The sequence below is a fragment of the Streptopelia decaocto genome (genome assembly GCF_964273445.1).
Source record: "Streptopelia decaocto genome assembly, chromosome: 2".
Lineage (NCBI taxonomy): Eukaryota > Metazoa > Chordata > Aves > Columbiformes > Columbidae > Streptopelia > Streptopelia decaocto.
Genome location: NC_138655.1, coordinates 15,731,478 through 15,754,210, shown reverse-complemented (window position 1 = coordinate 15,754,210; position 22,733 = coordinate 15,731,478). Strand labels below are relative to the sequence as shown.

Here is a 22,733-nt window from a genome sequence, read left to right as displayed (position 1 = left end):
ATGGCTGCCAAAAAGGGTCTTGAAAGAGCTTGTCTTGTGAGTGAGAGGGACACCAAGAAGTACTCCTTGGCTCTGAACAGGTAAAACAACTCTATTTCCTTCACTTCCATTGCTTCGTCTTCTTTGAGAGCAATATGAGATCCCTGATGTGCCGCCGGGCTGCTGGAGTCAAAGTACAGGGAGTTTCACAGTGCATACTGGGGACATATTTCACTACTTTCAAAATGTTTTGTTTTATTTTTTTCCTTTCCAAACTTTCTTATTAAATGTTTGATGCATTTACTAGACAGCAGCCTCATATGTCTGCATCTGTGATGGATTGAACCAATCTACTGTTGAAGCAAGTGTCTCCCGCTATGTATTTTATAAGCTTTGCAGATTTATTGTAGGATGCAAAACCTCATGGATTATGCTGCAATTTTAGGCTGAATTATAATAGCGCTATTGATACCATGTTTAATTCAAGGCTCCTTCATGCTTGAATGTCTAAATAATCTATTTGCTGTGAAAGAAATGTGATGCTGTTAAGTACTTGATCCTGCAAAACTATTCAAGTAGATAGCCTATCAGACTGGAAGCTGATGTACCTCTTGTGTGCCAGAGGTCCTGCAAATAGATGCTTGCCTGAGTGAGGAAAGACCCTCTGAAAACATATGATGTGCTGTAGCTTGGGTTAAAAAATGAGTATAAAAGTCCATCACAAAATAGTTTCGCAGTTGAACTTATTTTCATTCTTCCTCTTGACTCAGACCAGCAAGCATTTTTAAAAGAAAATAGCTGCTCAGTTACAGCTTAGCACCTCTTGACATTTCCATTATCTCATTGGTTTTCAGGTTATTTATTGCTTGGCTCTCTTAAAACATGTCGGACAGAAACTTGGCATAAACACTGTCAGTTCAAATGGAAATCTGTCTCTCCATGTTCTTATACTGGGGTCATTGCCATCATATTTTAGTCATCTGAGTGTCTGGGTTATTATTTAAATATTATTACATGGCTCCATAAATACACATGACACTGACCAAAATGACTTTTGCGGTAATATTTATATTTTAAAATGATCCCATCTGATTCTACAATTATTTTAGTTACTGAAGAACTCTCAGCTTTTTTGACAGTTTGCAATTTTGTGGGCACAGCTTCTGTGGCTGAGGTCCTTTGGCCCCTTGCCACCTATGGACACAAAAACATTTCTGGACAAACCCTTTACATGGTGCGGGAAGGGGTGCCCTGAGACAGGGATAGTTGTTAGGCTGCCTTGTGAGGAAGCCCTCGTTTTCCCTGGATCACCAGGAACAGGGAATATTCCGCATGAGAAGAGAGGTAGGATGCACCCTGGGGGCAAGAATCCCCAGCAGCTGATCCTCCCATCTAAGAGCTGACTCATGTCCTAGAGGAGTCGATTTCTTTCCAATAATTATTTCTTAATTCAGAATCATACAACAGTTTGGATTGGAAGGGACCTTCAAAGGTCATCCAGTCCAACCCCCTGCAATGAGCAGGGACATCTTCAACCAGATCAGGTTGCTCAGAGCCCCATCCAGCCTGGCCTTGAATGTCTCCAGGGATGGGGCATCTGCCACCTCTCTGGGCAACCTGGGCCAGTGTTTCACCACCCCCATTATAAAAAATTTCTTCCTCATGTCTAGCCTGAATCTCCCCTCCTTTAGGTTAAAACTATTACCCCTTATTCTATCACAACAGGCCCTGCTAAAATGTCTGAATTAGGACCAAAGTTGTTTGGGGTGAATCACTGCAACAAATGTAATTGTTGGGCTGATTGCTGCAGATATACCCAGCAGCCCTGGAGCTTGATGGCCAGGTCCTGAGATGGCTGTTATGGCAGCTGGTAACACAGCTCACCGGGAGGAGGAGGAGGACTTGTCTTCCAGGCATGTAGCATTTGTGCTGCCCCTCCTCTCAGCTTTTCCTGCTAGGTGAAGTTTTATTAACTGCTCGATCTAATTACTCCATCCCTACAATGACCAGAAATGGGGGTCAAGAGCTGGGGTCTCTCCCCCCTTCAGAACATCTGGCAGCTCAAGGGGAGACCTCGCTGCACTGCCAGCAACCCCCAGCCTGGGGACCAGAGCCAGCATGGGGACCAGAGCCAGTGTGGCGGTGGGGACGCTGCCTGCTGGGCTTGGGCTTGCACAGACCAGCTGCGTGCACAGCTTCAGGTGTCTTAAGCCGATCAGTAGCAATAAGCTCATCTTAGCCTTTGGTATAAATTACCACATTTTTCCATTCCCTTTGTGGAGGCTTAATGAACAGCTCTAATGCTTTCAACAGAATTTATTATGCACACAGATTGCCTATTTCTTTGCCATCCCCCAGCCTCTTTCTTCTTAATAAATGCCATTATTACAATTCACAGGGAACAAAACTGGTTTTATCTTCACCATGTGAGTAGGAAGTCTGAATACAGGCCCCGTTCCCTGCACACAAGGCTGTGGGGGAGAGTGTTTTGATCATGCCAAGTTGGTCTGTAGTCACCGGCAGGTTTAGATGCGCTGAGGTCTCCCATGCCAAACTTGAAATGCTTACAAGGGGGTTGGCTTTAGCTGAGCTCTCTGAAAATCAGGTCAGCTGTAGGCTTGTAGAATAATTCAGGTTGGAAGGGACCTCAGGAGGTCTCTGGTCCAACCTCCTGCTCAAAGTGGGGTCAGCCAAGAGATCAAACAAGGTTACTCAGATCTTTGTCTGGTCTAGTCTTGAAAAAATTCTCTCAGGATGGAGACTGAACTACATATCTGGGCAAACTGCTCCAATACTGAATTATTCTCACAGTCAATATTTTTCTTCTTGTATTAAAGCTGAACCTTTCTAGTTTCGATTTATTACCATTGTCTTTATTCTTCCTCCATGCACAGCAAGAATGCTCCATCTTCACAACAACCTCCTAAAAAATATTGGCAGGTTGCTGTTTAGTACCCCTGAAACTACCTCTTCTCTAGGATGGACTCAGGGTTCCAGCCTTCAACCATCCTGATGGCCCTCTGCTGAACCTGTGCCAGTTTATTGATCTCTCATCTGCTGGGGGCTCTAAAACTGGACACTATATTATAGATGTGGGCTCAGAAGTCTGTCCCAGGTGTGGGACTTTGCATTCCTTGTTGAATTTCATAAGGTCCCTGTTGGCCCCTTCCTCCAGCCTGCCTGTTGCAGCCTTGCTGTCCAATATATCAGCTGCACCTTCAGCTTGGCATCATCTGCCAACTTGATCAGGGAGCACTCCACCACCTTCTCCTCCAGGTAATAGGCAAAGATAGTACACAGGTCTGGTCCCATGATAGGACATTGCTTCTCACCAGCCTCCAGGAAGGGTATGAATCATAATCATAACAGTATGAAGCTGAGCACACAGGACCTCCTGCCTTATGCAAAAATGTTGTCTGTATGGCATATGTAAGGCATATCAAGAGTGATTCATAACACTTCTCTTTAGCTTAGGTCTGAATTAAGTGTCTAAGATAGTTTTATATGGTCTTTTTACAGTCAACGGTGGTGGTAGGAGAGGATAAATTCTTCAGATGATTAATCATTTGTTATGTTATTTTTTTATGTGATGTCACCTGTTTAGTGATTGAGATAGCCATGTATCAAAGACTAGGGAGTATCCTAAACAGATTGCTGAAGTTGCCACCAATGAAGACAGGCCAGATGGTTTTACTTCTTGCTGACAGTAGATCAGAGTAATATTGACCAGAAATATTCAATAACTCACTTCATAAATTAGTAGATTTGCATCAGATTGTACCAGCTACACTGTGAACTAGATTTTTGCTTGATCCAGCATGGATTTCTGAACATGTTCTTTGTGTGTCACTATAGTGGGATGTTGAATACCATCACACAAGTGATGGCTTCTAGTCTTGAGGTTTTTGGTTTTATTTTGTCTCTGAGACAAGAGACAAGAGAATAAAAAAAGGCAGGGGGGGAAGAGTGGGCAATGCTGAAAGCAAGAAAGATGTGTTAAGACCATAGTGCTTGTCTTCATGTAAAAGTTTTTAACGTGGAGCATTAATGTGACCTGTAGTTACTTCTATCTATCAGTGAAGCCTTAGGCTTGTAATTGATTCCTGTCTGACAGGCTCATACCAGCAGACAAAAAGTTTGAAATGAGCCTGGGAGATGATTTCTTGAGGTGGAGATTGATTTTCTATAACAAGCATGTAGGGAATATTTTCTTCTTTTTCTGCTCTCTTGCAGGTGATATGAAAACTCTGATGGGATCAGAGTCCTGATCAAATAAAGGCGTTTCACCACTCACTGTGCTTTGTAGAAGTCAATACTCAGGAAAACTTCAGGTGTTTCTTGTGACTTCCAAAGGGTTTTAGCTGTGGGGCCTGTGGTTATGTCTCCTTTTTGCCACTTTGCCAGCTGTCCCAGGAGCACGCAGTATCTTCGGAGACTGAGCAAAACCCATCTCATTGCTTTTGCTCTCATGTTAGGTGACATGAGGACCCTGTAGAAAGGAATGTGTCTGCCCAGTACTGGCCATACCTCACCTCCATGATGAAAATTAGAACCAAGATAGTAAGATGTCTGAAACACAAATTGAGTAACTAGGACATCAGCACAGGGAATTGATGGTTCAGGGATATAACAATGATACATAAAATCGTGAATGATGTGATGAAGGTAAACAGGGAATGGTCATTCATTATTTCTAACAGTAAAAGAACTAATTAACTTATCAGGCAGACAGCTTAAGAGTAACAAAGGATGCATTATTTTTACACAAATCATAATTAAACTTTGGAGCTCAACACTTTCACATCAGCCAGGTTTGTGGAAGAAAGATCTGTAAATGACTATTAGAAACAAACTCTGGTTCAGCCACATCCAAGCCCCCAGACTTGTGCAATTGGTGAGCAACACCTCAGTGGACATGTTCCTTTTTGGTACCATGTTTTAATGTATTCCCCTGTGCTCATGATGAAGTTTGGATACTTGACTTCATGCAACTTTGGTCTAACTCTACATATCTATTGTTATACTGCTATGCAGAAGGAAATTTATTGACTATAAAGTTATGCACACATGGCCAGGCCCTCAAAATGAGACTAAATAAAATAACCATAGGACAAATTTCCATCTACTAAACCTCTAAATGTTAGCAATATTTGCCTTTGTTTTGTGCCGACAATAAGGAAAAGGGGAATCTGGACAGCCAGGCTATAAACAGGGTCTGAAACAGCTCGGAAATATTCAAGATTGGTACATCAGTTGAAATCGGAGTGGTGCCAACATAAGGGACATGACTATGGCTTTGATATTTTTTTTCTCTGAAAGCAGTTTCATTACCCTTTCAGGCACCAGAAAAATTACTATTTTCCCTTGTGAAGGAGATGATCTCCTGTGGGAAGTGCAGTGATTCCGCATTTTGCTCTTTTGACTGGGGATCTCATAATGGTCTAGGAGGACGGCAATTATTCCCATCAGCCTGCAGATCAAGGCACCCAACAGATCAAGTGAAAACAAACAAAAGGAAGTTGCAATCAAAAGCTTTTGCTAATGATTTGTGTGGAATCTGCAATATATATTAATATTTCCTCCTTCCCCCCTTCTGGGCATGAGTCAGTAGGAGCCTTTCTGTGACATTCCCCCGACTATCTTTTTAGAAAGGAAAGAGAATTTGAAATGGAGAAAAGATTATTTTTTAATCTGGGACTCTGCTTGCAGTGTGCTGGTGCAGACGTCTGATGCTCAAAGGCTACATCTTGCTCTAACACACTCAGAAGGGGTTTATGGTTTGACAGAGCTGATCTCTGCACCTTAAGCTTTTGATTCACACATTTATAAAACTGTCTCTTAGATTCTTTTAATTAGTGGCAGGCTGCTCTTGGAAGAAAAAAAATGGTTACGCACAGGAGCTGGCAGGAGTCTGCCTCACCGATTGGGGCAGATGCTGCTTTGTGAGTTCAAAGGGAGCAGTGAATGCTCACCACCTCTGACAACCAGGCCACTTTTATTTAGGTACCCTTTAGACAGAAAAATGTGACATTTGTGGGTTTACATTGTCTCTGTTTGCTTTTGCATCTGTTCTATGAGATCTGTGGACAGTGCTTTCGTATCCCTCGGCGGTACTCTGAGGTTTTGTTAGCTGATGGAGAGACTTTGAGATTAAAAAATGGAGGGGGGTCACAAAGCAACCTATTTTGTTAACAGCAAGGAAAGGATCTGCAGGGATAATTTTGGTATCCCTGCCCTGACAGGCTGTTGAGCTGATCATGACTCATGTTGTTAAGATGATTTTAACATTCAATGCCAGCTGATGAAAATTGAGCTAAAGGGAAATTAATTTTACATGCAAACTGTAGAAAAACATCGGATGTTAACTCCGGAGAGGGAGCACAAGGAAGAAAAACTTGCATGCCCTCATGTCCAGGGCAGAGCAAGAGAACTACAGTATTTTATTCAGCCATCTGGAAGGAATCAATTTGTGGTACCTTCTGAGTCTAATTCATCAGGAAAATATTGTACCTAAGTGACACAGTGCACATGAGGAGCCTGATGAATGTAAAACTAAAGGACTGGAGAAGGACTGGCTAGCAGGTACCCCGGCAGGCAGATGGGCAGCCCGTTCCCCAGGTGGTCCAGCTCCCATTTATTTGTAGTTGTGATGAAAATAAAACACTGATAAAAGGACTTAGAAAACTCACTGTCTCCAGGCATCAGGTATTCAATCTGACCAGTTGCTCTTTCAAGCAAGCTCCTCACGTACAGGAGGAACCGTTGAGCAAACAGAGACCACATGCTCACCTGGCTGGGAAACAAGCTGACTCAGGGGAACATGTTGCATCCCTGGAACATCTCAATAATATTTACACACTGATTATCTACAGTTGCAAGGCTTGACTGCCAAGGTGGGTCAGCTCTTCTCCTTTTGCCGTTGCCTCTGTGGTGCTGATGAACACAACGAGGGGCTGAGGTATCTCTCCCATCAGTGGGGAGCAGGGCACCTGGCAGGGCTTGGGACTCGCTGGGCAGCTGCAGCCGCCTCGGGCTGCCCAAAAAGGCAGCTGGAAAAAGCTTCTGTCTTCAGCGCATTTTTTTTTTCTTGACACCAGCCGCTGCAGGCTGGCAGCCACTGGCATGATTTCTTTCCAGCAAGATTTTAAGCATCTTGACACTTCCATAAACAGTGCACAAAACCTACTCCAAGATACATGTACCTCCCCAGGCACAGCTCTCCTTCATGCAACTGAATAAACAACTCTTCCTGGTCCAAAAGGAAAGTCCTTAGCCAGAGTGAGGAAAAGAGGCTGTTATACTGGGGATAACTAACCCCACATCTTGCCCCCAGGCTGATTTCAGATTTGGAAACAGCAGTGGGGTTTGCTGTGTTCCCATACAGGCTTGCGAACTATAGCCCTGCACATACAGCCATCAAATAACTGTAACGTGGTTATACAGATATTACACACGTGCACCTGGGAAGAATTTGGCTTTTGATGCCACAGTGTGCTCCCACAAGTCTCGGTACCTGGCAGGGGATGTTTTACCAATGGGGATAACACATTAGGAGCAGTTGTGGCAACAAATGTTGTGTCTGGAGAGACATAATGGTTTTCCTCTGAGTCTCCTGTGACAGGGTTTAGGGGTTATTTTTGCCGTTTGGGCTCTTTTCAGTTGAGAGGGAAGGAGGAGGGAATGTTGTTTCTTACCAAACCACCTTGAGGTCTCCCCAAGGGGAGTCTTTTGGTTTCTCTACTGAAAGCACCAGGTGTCGTGGTCATCCAGGAGCTCCCGCACTTACAATGCAATGTGCTCAGTTCTGGACCTCTCTACCCCCATCCCACGTTGCCTATGCAGGAACCCCAAGAAGGAGAGCACTGAGGTTTTGTGACACAGCAGATTTGGCTGGGAAATAATCTTGTGATGGAGCAGTGCTCAAAGAGCCCCTTCTGCCCAACTTCTCACCTTTTAATGGAACCAGTGTCACAAAGGGGTCAGAATACTATGGAGAACTGATTTCTTTGATTTTTTTAAGTGCCTTTGAAACTTCAGGGCTATTATTTTCTATGCTCAGGCCTTGCTGGAAGATTAATAGATTTTGTACATATGCATGCAAAGAGAGGACAGAAAAATCTTTAGTCAATTATATTTAAGAAAAACAAGATTTTTTAAATAGTGTTTCTGATAAAGCTGCTGAGAATTAAAAACTGAAATTTTCTATAGAATTGTGTCCATGTTATGCTGAATTTGGTTACTATCTGCATGAGATATGACTTTTTGAAAATCATACAGTGTGCCTAAAATACACAGCCCAAGAAAGTCTCCCTGTGCTTCAAGAACTACTAAATAATGTAGGAGAGCCCAAAGAGTTGGGAAACACAGCCAGAGCAGTCATTTCATCTGCAGCTCCCTCCTGCAGAGCCCTGCTTGTGTCTGCAAACCTCTTCTACGACCTGCTCCACTGCTCCCAATGCTGCTTTTATCCTTCGAAAACATTAATTACATACTTTCTGGGGCTGCAGGGCTAGACTCCCAAATAACCAGGGTTTTTCTTTTTTGACCTTCTGTTTCTTTCAATCCTGAAGGATGAGCCGACATCAGAAGAATTTAAATGAACTGAGGCAGCAGCAGGAAGTAGAAGATACTGAAGCTAATCCAGCGTATCACTGTCACGGCTACTCACAGGCCTACGAGGACAGAAAAAGGGAGCAGCATCAAGCCAGGAGGAAGCTCTGTGTAGCTTCAGTAATTTGCATCTTCTTCATGACTGCTGAGATTACAGGGGAGTATGTTTGCTCAGACATCTCAGTTTGGTGCCCAGCACAGCCGTATTCATGTCCTTTTGCACCTGCTCTGAGCGCAGTGACCCATGACACACAGAGGTGAACCCACCTGGGGTAAAATAACTCTCTCTGCAATCCTTAAAAGAATAGTGGGGGTTTTTTTTAAGTGAAATCATAAAAATATTTTCATATATTCGTTTATGGATTGCATCTGAGTAGGAATACAAGGATCATTTAATAGTCTAATCTGTTCTCCCAGGTCTTTAAGCTTGGCTAAAAGTGGCTAGCATGTCTTAGCGTCATGTCACAAAAGGTTTCTAATAAACCATGTTACATTTTTTGGAAAATATTAAAAGATTTTACATGTTTATCCAGGCTGGTGAGACCTCAGCCCTGATGAAGGCTGCTAGCAGCAAGATCTGATATTAAATGCAATGGCATTTACAAAATCCAGGGAAATTCACTGCCAGAATCACCATCTGCTTTTCTTCAGTTAAGTCAATGTATTTATACCAGGGCACGTTTATCTTTTAAGCTGGTCTGCTGGTGTGTCTCTGGATCAATGGAAGATTATTCCCCTGCCTAATTAGCCTTCACTTCTGGAACCATCCTACAACATCCAATATAAGTTTTTGGCTCACTCATAGAACGTTAGCTTTTGTTCTGTCCTACCAATCTGCTCTCTGCATGGCTTCTATGGTATTTGTACCCACCTGATAGTTCCTGGCTCTTTAATTTCCCTTTCTCTACGGTGAGGTGAGGTAAGGCATGAGGCACCCCACAAGCTTTTGCCATATGTGCCCCAGGGGATGTAACAAAAATTAGCCTAGAAGGCCTCTGAAACCCATGTTTTCCCTGCTTTGGCATCTCTGGAACCCCATGAAAATGAAATAGAAAGGCTTTGTCTTCCCCACAGGTGACAAGTGGAGGCAATGAAAGAGCCGCTGCATTTCTGCCTTCTTTCCTGGCTGCCAAACCCAGCAGGGACTTCTCCATCTCTTTCCTCCTGAGCACTTTATCCGCGTGAAGCCCCGTTGTTTGTAGGTCATGTGCATATCCCCCACGAAAATCAGTGCAAACCACTAATCTCCATGCAGTGATTTCCAGAGCCAGAAGTAATGCATTATTAACAAAACCGTATAATCAGTAGGCTTAAGTCTGGTGAATGCAGCAGTGCTAGAGGATAATTGGAAGGACAGATGATATGTTAACTAAATGTTTCATTTTGCTTAATGAATCATACAGCTTTTTTGCAGTGACAGCTTAAGTAACAGGCTTGAGGACCATTTTGCTTCAGACCATTAAACTTTGACAAACCAGTTATTAACTGCAGTTACAGACAGCAGTCTATGGAGATTTTTGTAATTATGAACCATACATTTAATTTTTTTAATCATCAGGCTAGACAGACTGTGCCTGATGATTGACCATTGAGTGACTGACAGTTTCTACTGCTTTGTCGTATGCAAAGCTATAGACATCCATTGTGGGTAATGGTAAGTCATAAAGGCCACTTGTTGAGAGTATTGATACGGAGCAATAAAAGCCTATAACTGCTACAGAGGCTTTATTCTTGCAAATAAAGAACATGTTCTCTTTCCTTCTCCTCTTAAGGGCAAACAGCTTCCATGGGCATTATTATGCTAAACAGAAGAAACCAAGTGGCATCACTCTCAAAGCAGTTGAAAAGTTGTGCTTCTTTGCATCTGTACATCTTTCCTGTGATATTTTTGCTCAAACCATCTGTGCTGGCCCTTAGTGCTTTCCCAAAAGGGATACTGTTGGCTGAGTCTGATACACCAACTGTCTCCGATCTTCTGCTTTTCTAATGCAGATCCATCACAATCTCCATAGATTTGGAGATATCAGTCAAACAGATGATACCCTATGTACAGCCCTGATATAAAGTGCTTCCCAAGGATTTCTAGTGGCTAAGGACCAAATGTGAATTTCAAAGTACTTTATTTTTATTTGGGCACTAGAAGAGAGACAAACCCAGCATGTGCCATCATGTCAAAGGGAATATGAAGACATAGTATCATAGAATAATTTGGGTTGGAAGGGACCTTCCAAGGTCTTCTAGTTCAATCCGCCTGCGATGAGCAGGGACATCTTCAACCAGATCAGGTTGCTCAGAGCCCTGTCCAGCCTGGCCTTGAATGTCTCCGGGGATGGGGCATCTACCACCTCTCTGGGCAACTTGGGCCAGTGTTTCACCACCTTCATCGTAAAAAGTTTCCTCATGTCTAGCCTGAATCTCCCCTCCTTTAGTTTAAAACCATTACCTCTTGTCCTGTTGTAACAAACCCTGCTAGAAAGCCTGTCCCTGTCTTTCTCACAAGCCCCTTTTAAGCACTGAAAGGCCACAATAAGGTCTCCCCAGAGCCTTCTCCAGGCTGAAACTTGACCAGGTTGCTAAGATAAGCAGACTGAGGTCTCAGAAGCTCACCCAAGGCATTAGTTATGCCAGCAATACGTATTAATTTGTCAAATTTTTCAAGGAGAGCAGGCTAGAAACAAGCTTTTGCAATGCTGTCCTACAGAACATGGAAATACAGTATCTAAAATGCAATAGGCTTTTGCAGGCAGCTTGTGCTCTGCATATTTGTTTGCTGAAAGATTGCTGATGCCTTGGTTGTTAACATCTGTGCACTGCCAGACAAACCTGCTTCCCTCTGCTGTGCAAAATTGCATCCCACTTGGGAAACAGCTACCCTGCAAACAGTGAAGGTCTAGAAGCTATGTTATGACCAAAAAGTGTATGTGCATTTACACTCGCTCATGTTCTGGAAAATCCCCATTCTGTTGAATTTTTCGTTCTACTGTAAGGAATGAGATGCCTCCAAATTACGCAGTCATGCCTGCTCCCTTTTGGGAAGTAACTTTCAGGCAGCTGTAAATGGGATGGCAACAGAAAAAAATAATATATGCCCTAAATGTGCAATATGCATTTTCCTGCAGTGACAAATCATGCAGTATTAGGTATTCCAATGTAAAATCTACATATGGGAGGAAATTAAACAAACAGTCCATCCCGCCGGCATGAAGACTTTCCATCTAAAAGGAAACAAAAGATGTGTCTGCATTTCTCTTTGTCAGTGGTATTTTGCCAAAGGCTTTAATGAGACATCTACGATGTTTTCCAGGATTCATTCATTCTCATATGGGTTGTAATCAGAAGAAACAGGTGAGCTGAAATTAATTAAATTACTGAAGAAGGAGGGAAAGATATTGCTAAACACAGAAGCTTGATGTTTTGGCTCTGTTATTTCAAATCTCCATTTTTCTACATTTCTACTCTGATAAAAGGATTCCCCTGCTATAAGAAGTTGGCAGGACATCTTCCTGCCTGTGATCCTTGCCTTCTCCTGCAGCCACCAGCAGCTGGGGTAGTTTAGAGCAACCTTTAAGTTTCTTTGGATTTGCCTTTAGCCCTGAGACATCACGGTTACAAGAATTTGGCAAAATAACGATATTGCAGTTTCAGATAGTCTAAAATGGTACGCTTTTTCTTTTTTTTTTTTTTTTTTTTTAGATTTCACATAAAACCAAAACCCTCCAAAGAAGTAGGGTTTTGATATTCAGTCTCATTTTTCCTGCTCTAGCAACAAAATTAAATCATGCGTTACAAATGCAAAATGATAGATTAGTGCTGCAAACAGCACATTTTTCTCTATGCCTTCACAAAAATGGCTGGTTGTTTATCACAGCTCTTCTACTGGGACCTTTCCTTTTACTCCTGTTTTAGTGTTGCCTGTGACAAATAAAAAGTTGGGCATCCAGCCATCTAAAACTCAGGAAGAACATGCATATTTTCCTATAATAAATAGGAAATGAATCCCATAAACTAAGAGTCTGAGTATTTGTACATACATTAAAATATTAGTGATCTGTGAAGAAATAGTGGGAGGATACCTGAAATGTGATCACTAATACTGCTTTTCATCAAGAAATTTGATATTAAAATAGTTCCAATAAAACAGTCCAAAAGAAGTATAACCACAGAACTAATATATCACAAGACTTATTGTCCTTAGGGCTCTGTCAGACAAAGAAGTTTAACTTGTTTCTTTCTATTGATTCATACCTTTCACTGCATGAGGGAGGTACTAATGAAACTAACTTTGAAGGGTTTTGAATCGTATATTACCACTGAAAACTGAACGTTCCCTTTGATTCGCAGCAAAGCAAGTCTTGAGTTTGATTTGATCAGCTCAAACTTCCGAACAGAGCCATGATGTGGACACGTGTTTCACACAGGTGGGCAGATCGCCGGGAGCCTGGCGGTGATCACTGATGCGGCGCACATCCTGGTGGACCTGACCAGCTTCCTGATCAGCCTTTTCTCGCTGTGGCTTGCCTCCAAACCTCCCACCAAGCAGCTCACTTTTGGGTGGCACCGAGCAGGTAGGAAACATGTCACAGTATGAAAATGTGGAAGGGGAAAGGGGAGTCATCGTAGACAGGGACTGCAAAACATGCCAATGTCCAATGTATTTTACAGAAGTTCAGAGACAGTACACTAATGCTCTCAAAGGCCCCAGGACACATGACAAATTTATCAAGCCATTGAGCTTCAAAGAAATAAAAATCACACTCACCTCTGAGCTACAAACGTGTCTTACAGTTAATTATCTAATATGGTTTAGAACTGGTGCTAGCTTTGGTTGAAATAGATAACAGCAATGTCCCTCAGTCACCTGAGCATGAGGAGTACTGAGTCCTCAATCTACTATGAAATATAAGTTTATATAAAAGCAGCAATAAAAGCAACAATACGCATGAAAATTAGGATGTACTCCATTTATAGAATGATAAACCAAATAAGTAAATTATTTTTAAAAGACAGACATGTTATATTTGCAGAAAAGTGAGATCCTCTAAGATTCACCCTCTTCTAAATCATCTTCCTATATATTTCTTTATCAATGTTGGTTTTTATCAGATGGAAGCACTGGTAGGTTTTGAAAGTTCTTTGTCCTCAACCAAAATCCATATATTTACAGACGACACCTAATACCCAAAGCCTTAAAATCAAATACAAGTGCTTTTACAAAAGACAAGACATCAGCAAAAAATTAACTATGGGAAAAACATTCTGTTGGTATGATTCTGTTCGAGATTTAGACATAATATAAATATCAATGTCTACACATAAGTGAGTACATATAAGCACAGGCTACAAGTTTCTGATACTTTCAACAGAAATCTAGGCTATGTTCAGCTATCTAAACAGAGGTCTAGTGCTACAATGCTAGGGTGCCTGACACTTATGCATGGGAACGGCAGCTATGGCACAAGACCCACAGGAAACCACACAGGATGCCCAGCACAAGATCAGGGCATCTCAAATGCCACCAGACACTCGTACTTAAGAAACTAAGATGTGTTTCCAGTCAGTCAATGAAGGAGGGAGCTGTATGAATCACCATTAATTTGATGTCCACTGTCCACAAGGGGAGCTTAGACACCTAGCTCACACCTACATGTAGACATTTTAATTTAGTTGTCTCTGTCTGGAAACAAATCCCACACTGGATGTCTTCAGGCTCCATTTATTTGCTCATATGTAAGGAATCGGTGCTATTTCAAATGTCATAATGTATTCTGCAAAGTCTCCAACTGCCACTTTAGAAGTCTATGAGTCATCTATGCATCTTGTGTCAAGTCATACATGGAGTTGTCAGTGTATCTCAGATGGCTCTAATCACCTACCACCTGAACTGAGGACTCAAATGATAAAAGCTTCAAGGATGTTCAGCACAAATGTCCAGAAGCAGCTTCTGACTTGGTATGTCTGCAGGCCAAGGTTGCCTGTAGCTGCAGAATGTACCAGAGAAGACATTTGCCAACCTTATCCCATCTTTATTTTGCTCCCTGAATATATTCTACCAGCTCTGCTGGGAACAGGCTGCTGGATGAGGGGGAGGTTTATTATGACTGAAGTGTGGCTGGCATTATGTTGCCAACACACAGCTGAATTTTGCAGTCTTAGCAAACTACTACTTACCATCAGTTGATGCATAATTACTTTTTGTGTTTATGCTTTCTTAGTCTGGGAATAAATGAAAGTGAAAGAGCGACTCTTACTGACAAGATACTAGGCAGGTTCAGGTACCTCATGTAATTTCACCCTTGATCTGTGTTCGGTTTTTTAGTTTTTTGCCATTGCAATGCAAAACTTCAAACCCAATCTTTAAATGCCTTTTATCCTGATAGCAAAGAGAGCCCTGCATCAATGGTCAGTGGCTATTTAATTGCATTCCATGACAGCTATCCAGTTTCTTGGTTTTTGGTGGTGGTTGGCTGTGTGCTTGTTTTGTATTGTATTGTTTTGTTTTGTTTTCTCCAGCTGTATTTCCAGTTTAATACGCAGGTGGGTGCCTTAACACAGTAGCTGAGGGCAGTCAGGTGGGTGGCAGGGTCATCGTGTGCTGACTACCGAAGTCTTGCAGCTGCAGCCCTCCATGACACTGGAAGCTGTTTTTCCCTGCTTTTCTCAGACTGATAGACAGGGTTTGTCATATGAAGCCTGTGTGTGACAGGTTCAGGTTTAGCAGGAGCCATTTGAATGCCTCTTGTCTCCTAAGCCAGAACCAGGCAGCGGAATCAGTCAAGACAGCAGTTAAACACAATCCTTTGGATGTGCAGCTACTTTCAGCAACATGGCTAGAAACATAATGTTGAAGGAGACTGATAGAATGAGCCAGACCTACTTCCAGGTAGGAGAGGTCTCTTCAACCTCAATTTCTTTCTCTCTGATATGATTCAGAGTTTCCCAATCAATCCTATACTATTGGTTGCTGTGCTGTTAGTGTTAGAGGTTCCGAAGACATGAAGCTGAGAGCATCTTGAGTAAAACATTTAGTACTACTGCTGAACTGGTCTGTAAGCTTAGCTAAACTTTTGCAAATATACTGCATTGAAAAGTAATATGCATTTTCACCTATGTAGGTAAAGAAGATCTCTAACATTTTCAGCTGTGGAGTATATGCACGCACTCACACAGACAGTCATGCAGCCGTGCCAAAATCTGTTTGCTCCCGTCATAGCAATGACAGCACAGCCATCAACACCTTCAGCTGGGCCAGGTTTGCAGGGTTTTGACCTGTAACTTGCAGAAAATAGAAACACCAGGTTTATCTGACAATGTAAACACCATGATTACCTTCTATCTACTTTCAAGCCAAGCTGGATTTCCCTGTCAGTGCACTTCCATTCATTATTTGTCAGTTTTAGACAAAATAGTGATTTTGATAAGCATCCGGATCCTGGGCTGCAGCTAAATGTGTGGCACACATAAAAATATATTCAAAATAATAAGTTGAGTTTCAGCTGCTTTCATGAACTGACAGTGGAGGTCTGTGCAAGTGCTTTGCTCTTTCAGGCTATCTACTGCCTTTCACGTTACTGTGACCTATCATTTTCCTTGGTATTGTCTCAGTCATACTCATAAAGTGCCACATTTACCCATTCAAGTCACATAACAATTACTAGTCCCACATCCTATTAAAAACATGCTGCACATTCATACGAACATTCCCGGACCTTGCCTATGGCAGTGCAATAAAAGGTGGCCTTGGGGACTGGATTTATTTGAGCCCAACTCAGAGCCAACAGAGACAAAATTAGATTTTGCTGCCCCAGGAAAAGACATCTTCTTTTGTCCTCAATGCTGCTGGTGGCACAAAAAATATTTTGTGGCACTGGCAGGATGAGTCCCAGGGGTGAGGAAGGAGAGGTTTTGCTGGCAGGACCTCGTCAAGGGCTGTCACTACCCTTACGAAGTGTGATGTGATGAGAGATGTGCACAAACAAGGGAGGCAATTAGAGAGGGATTATGTCTGCCAGCAGGTTTGGGTGAGCTGTGCCTCTCTTGTTCCCTCCAGCTTCTGCTCCTGTGACCAAGATAATCTTGTTGGGGGAGGACGGTGGTTCCTGGGCCTTCAAACCACACTGACAGGGCCAGTCAACTATGTAAGGTGTAAAAGAATTGCTTTTTTATCCTCCCTTACCTTTACAACTCCTTTTGCTCCTCCCAAAACTCCCCAAATGATCTTTTTCACCTCTTGAATTTCTCCAAATGCCGCATGAACTCAAGACCGGAATGGGCACAAAAACAGGAGCAGAACAGGGTTAGGCTACCACATGCATAGGGCTGCCCTGGGCAGCCACTGGATTTGCTATGACCAGAAAGGGATTTTGCTCATTCTTTGTAAGCATCAAGGTTGCCAATATGCAAGAAATAAGTCTGCTGACTGTAAAGCTCATTACCATCAATCCCTTAATATTTCTTGCATTTCTGTTATGGCTCCTGTTAAAATCAGATTTTGTAATTTCTAGAAATTCTTGGAGCTTTGATATCTATGATAATCATTTGGATGGTGACTGGTGTGTTGACGTATTTGGCCAGCATGAGGCTGCTACACCCTGATTATGATATTGATGCTACAGTGATGCTCATTACCTCTGCTTGCGCCGTGCTCGCCAACATCCTGTAAGTTACTTTGTTTTCCTCTCCATATAACTTTTGAACCTTGAACCGGCTGCTGCATTTCAATAAGACACAATAGAGAGATATTGGCCTCAAAAATATTAAGTATTTATGAGTTTCATGAGAGTATGGAAAGAGGTAAAGAAGAGAGATTCTGCTTCTCACTCAAGGCTGCAGTTGCTCTCTTCCTTTCTGTTAGCTGCCACACTGGGAAGGGAAATTATAAATGCACAAACTCCAGGAAGATTAATTTCCATCTCACTTTTTAGTACATGTCAGAACATTCAAGAACTCTATAGAAAATGAGGCCTCATTCATTTCCCACTTCACAGACCTTTTTGTTTGTATAAAAAACACTAAATCACCTAGGAATTATCTGCTTAGTCACCCTGTATTTTTACCTAACGTTTCTGATTATACTGCTCAGCATTCAGAAGTGAGAGGACTGGCAACACGTGCGACACCACTTTCAGGAATGCAATAACCCCACTGATATTTTCAGCTTTTCATCTCTCGCAGACTAAGCCTGATTCTGCACCAGACCGGCCATGGGCACAGCCATGGGGCACAAGCCAGGGAACATGTGATGGCCCCTCTGGAAAAGGCAGCTCTGAGCAATGCCAGTCTGCGGGCAGCCTTTGTGCACGCCATCGGAGATCTGTTCCAGAGTATTAGTGTGCTAATTAGCGCGCTTATCATCTTCTTTAAGGTTAGTTTTATTAGTTTACTTGCCTTCCTTGCAATTAAGGATAACGGTTATTTTCATAGCATTGTGACATTATGTACCACGTAAATATTTTCTCTGTCTTAATGATAAACATTATTATTTAGTCAAAGACAATTATACTTATTCTTGGGAACTGAAATGACTGGTGGGAGTGTAACACTTGCCTCTTGATGTTTCAACGGCAAGGAGGATACTTTGGTGTGTCTCCATTTCTTTGTCTGTAGCCCCTTCATTCCCTGTGCTGAGGTTCCCTCACTGGCAAAGGACGTCAGTGCTCATTCTGTACTACAGGAATGAATATGTTATTCTTTGAAATTAACTAATTACAAATGGCAATAACCAACAATACTGAAATTAACAAAGTGATGTGTTCATATTTTTCTAGCCAGAATACAAAATAGCTGACCCAATCTGCACATTTGTGTTTTCCATCTTTGTTTTGGCAACCACCATCACCATTTTAAGGGATATTTTGATTGTGTTAATGGAAGGTAGGACCTGATTCCAGAATCAGTACAGCTATATTTTGTTTTTTATCTCTGTCTTATTCTATAATGCTTATACTCAATGACAAAAGTATAATAGCACACTTCTGTATCAGTTTCCAATATTTTCATAATTCTGATCATACTTTAATCCTAATCACAATTTAAATCAATACTGTTTTCTGCCATTGCAGTAAGAGATTTATACATATGCCAGCTTTCATAAAAATCTATGTACTGTGTTAACTAAAACTGAGTTCCTTTTGGTTTTTGTCTGTGTAGAATTGCTTTTTATCACCCCTTTCACATATAAGAAGTCTACTCACTTTGTTCATTGTGTAATTCCTTTACCCATGTGAAATACCAGTCTTTGCAAAAAAAAAAGAAAAGAAAAGTAACAGAAAAAAAAAAAAAAAAGGAAAAGACTGTGCTTTGAACTGTATCTGTGAAATAGGCTGAGTGCAAGAAGCAGAAGTTTAAAAGATTTTTAGTTATGCCAATCCAGAAAAACAAGCCAATGGAGCTTTCCAGTTGTGTTCAGGTGTGAGGGAATAAACAATTCTCAGCACACCAGCGACAAGAAGAACTGGGCTTAGCAATTTTTAATCCTGTCAGCTGCAGGTCTGAACATTTGATTTGCAAGGCCAAATGACTTGAGCAGTCATAGATGCATGTTCTAGCCTTCCTTACACTGAATAATATAGTGCAACCTCTTTCTGAGCTATGAAGATGTAAAGATTAAAATGAAAACTAGCTCTAAGAGTGTAGGTTTTGAATAGATACAGGTTACACAGCAAAACTGCATGGCTAATTACTTCTCTCTTTGCACCTACTTCTGTTTCAAGAAAGAAAATTTCCAGTTTAGTTTTACAGTAAAGCTTCATTCTAGAGTTGGTTTGCTTTCAGTGATTGTGAGATAGAGAAAGAGAAACTGGATGTTGGAGCAGGTATTGGAGGTGGCTGTCACCCCATGCGTCCCATCTGTCCCGCAGTGTCAGCCCCACTGCCCCTGTGGCTGACTGTGTCACACAGGCACTGACTGTCCATGGTTTTCTCTGAAAAGTGTGTGCGTGTCAGCATCATATTCTACTAAGTCAGTACTCCATATAGCATATCATTCTTGTAATAAATGGATAGGACAAAGCATACAACACTGAGGTCATTAACTATTACAAATAATTATCAGTTATGGCATCAAAGATGAAATTAACCAATACTGTGCTTATCATTATTATACTTCATAAATGGTGGTATTAAAGATTATTTTTTGGTTTACTGATCCTAGTGAAGTATGATGAGGATAGCTGTTCAGGTGGGCACAGAGGTGCATTTCCAAACTCCCACATCCCACTCCCGGGTCAAATTTGCATTTAGATTAAACTCTGAATTTCACATTGCAGCTCACCCTATTGCAATTGTCTCATTCTGAATAAGGGTCATCACCATAATCATTTTTTGTAAGAAGGCTTACCTAGGAACACATTCACCGATCTGCTCAGTAACTAGATCTGGGATCTGATCTCATCTAAGATTCCTGAGTCAAATAATTTTAATCTTTATGTTTGTCTTTCCCTCTGCTAAACACGTGCTTCTGTATTGTGTAAATGTTTTGAGGATAATCTCTCAGAGGTGCTCAGGTGATGCTATAAAATCTGCACTCACAAAAGATGTTGGTGCAAAAGTAGGACATTGTCTGGCTAACCAGCTCACTTCCCTGTGTAAACTGGACCTTCAGAATATATCCTAAGACATGCATGAGTCTCATTCTTCCATGGACAAGTATAAAACAAGGTATAAGTTTACATTTCACAGTGAACTCTGAAATAGAGAGGCTTTCCAACGCATTGAGTATTTTTATAAGAATTATACCTATAACCAAATAAAGGTTCATTATGCATTTTACTCTAATGATCATAATTCTTATATCTTTAAAATATTTTTCCACCAATTTCTCCTTCCAAGGAACATCAAAAGGATTTGCTTATGATGCAGTGAAAGCAAGAATTTTAGCAGTTGAGAAGGTGGAGTCTGTTCACAACCTTCATCTTTGGTCTCTGACAATGAATCAAACTATTCTATCTGCTCATGTTGCCACAGGTCAGTAAATTTCTGTGAATAGGGAGTAAGTACTCAGCTGCTGCCGAGTAAAGGTCAGTCTCTCCTGACTGGGATACAACTGCCTGTATATTTGTTGCTTGTTAAAACAAATGTCATCATTTTGTTGGAACAATATAAACAACAACAACAACAAAATCTCTCAAATCCTCCTCTCAGAAATCTTGCCAACAAAACAGAGACCTCTACTTAGCCCCAAACTTGAAAACTGTAGATGTTGTGAAGCAAGAAAGTAAACTACAAGATATTTTAAATACTTTAGAAGAATTAGACCCAGTCTGGACTTTTCTCATGCTATCAAATAAATTTGGGAGCGGATTTGTCAGACTTGAAAACTGTTGACCCATATGAGAAAACCTTGCAGGAAAAATCTTCATTTCTGATGCATCTCTAGCTGAAAAACAATCTTTAAAGCATAGCGTGGAGGGTAGAGGTAACTCCAGGGGAACAGCTCATCTTCAGGTTTTTTTTTTTTAATGTAGTCCTTATCCCTGTTGACAAATTGTCCACTACTCAAATCAATTTTCTTATCTGTTTTCTTTGTACATGTTAGGTTTTTTTAAGGAAAAAAATCCACCTGTATTTGGCCAAGAACAGATTCAGAGGCCAAGTCCTTCATGGAGCTCCTGCTTCCCAAATACAGTGGGTCTGTTGGCCCCGCTAAACGCTTGGCATTGTTTCTACCTGACTGGATGAACTAATCTCCATTAAGTATTATAGTTTTCCTCCAGTCTTCTGCCAAACTGCACTTATTTGGTGACTGATCTTAGCTCAGCTCTTGCCAAAATTGTATATTCCAACCACATTTGAATGAACAAACTCTCGCTGACATGCAGGTTCCCAAAAGGAAGAAAAAAAGGACAAGAAACACTTCTCCAAACAAACTTCTTGTTTGAAGTTTTCAAATCATTTCTGCCAGTAAACACTTACTATTCTATAAAGTATTGTATTATATGATATGCATTTTGATTATTTTCTGCTTGCTATCTATAGCTAACACAGCGGACAGCCAGAAGATTTTAAGAGACGTTACTCAAGCCCTGTTTGAGCACTACAGCTTCCACTCCATCACCATTCAGATTGAATCTGGAGAGGATCAGAAACAAGACTGTGTCTTCTGCCAAGAACCCAGGGATTAAAGGGAGCAGTTTGCTGTGCCAAATAACGATCACCCCTCTTACAGGTCAATGGAGACTGTACGAGTTGGTTGCATGTAATTGATTAACAACAAATGGTAATTAACTGAACTAAAAGGCCTTGCCCCTGCGAGCAGTGCATGGACCTTTATTTGTTGGAACCATCTACCAGGAAAGAACACATATTAGGCCCATCCATTAGCTAGATTACCTGTCCATCAACAGTTACTTTCAATTACAAGAGAAAGTATCAAATTATTCTTGACTAGAGCAGTAGATTGGCACTAAAGCAACATTTAAGAGTGCCTGTTTGTAATCACAGGTAACAAAAAACTAATCAACCTTCAAATTACCAGCAGACCAATTATCACAAAATGTAATGAAATGTAAGTTAGTTGTTAGCAAAGCTCAACATTTACTCAGGATAAAAGAAAATTTAAATTAGTACAAGGGATGAAGGGATCTGGGAAGGAAAGAGATGGTGGCCTGTGCTTTCCCTGTCTTTTGGCAGACACTCCTCCTCCTGCATATTAAAGGAAATATCCAATGTGCACCATATTCTGCTGTGTGAATCACAAAAGGGTTCACATTCGGCAAATAGGTCTTTGGTTTTTAGCTGGCCCCATCTGTTTTTCAGCTAGCCCTCAGCCAAACCCTTTTCTACCAGACACGGGCAGTATTCTCCACTATCAAGACAACCCATAAATCATATCACACTACATGATAAGTTGTGATGGAATGTTTGTAGTGGATTTTTGGGTCTCTGTGTCACAAAGTACCACTGGATCCTGACAAAATAGAACAGATACTCCTAGAAAAGGAAAAAACAAAACAAAACAAAACAAAACAAGACAAGGAAAGACTGTGGGCCATTATGAACATCACATCTAGTGTCCTTTGTAGTATGGCTTGTGGACTGTAACCCAGTAATGCTACATCCCTGGAGTTATATCAGATAGTTAAAAAACCCCTTGGCATATCACATAGTCAATCACTGTACAGGGAAGGGACATGCCTCTTCTTCAGCCA

General features: G+C 41.4%; 1 protein-coding gene across 1 annotated transcript; it reads left to right on the top strand.

Annotated features, from left to right (window-relative positions):
* On the top strand, window positions 1–21,707 carry SLC30A8 (solute carrier family 30 member 8; the record flags this gene model as incomplete). Its single annotated transcript, XM_082045608.1, has 8 exons — window positions 1–80; window positions 8,550–8,754; window positions 13,016–13,154; window positions 17,091–17,244; window positions 17,761–17,950; window positions 18,354–18,459; window positions 20,416–20,550; window positions 21,562–21,707. 8 exons carry the CDS (start codon window positions 1–3, stop codon window positions 21,705–21,707), a joined length of 1,155 nt encoding a protein of 384 aa, XP_081901734.1.
* Between the last annotated feature and the right edge of the window lie 1,026 nt (window positions 21,708–22,733).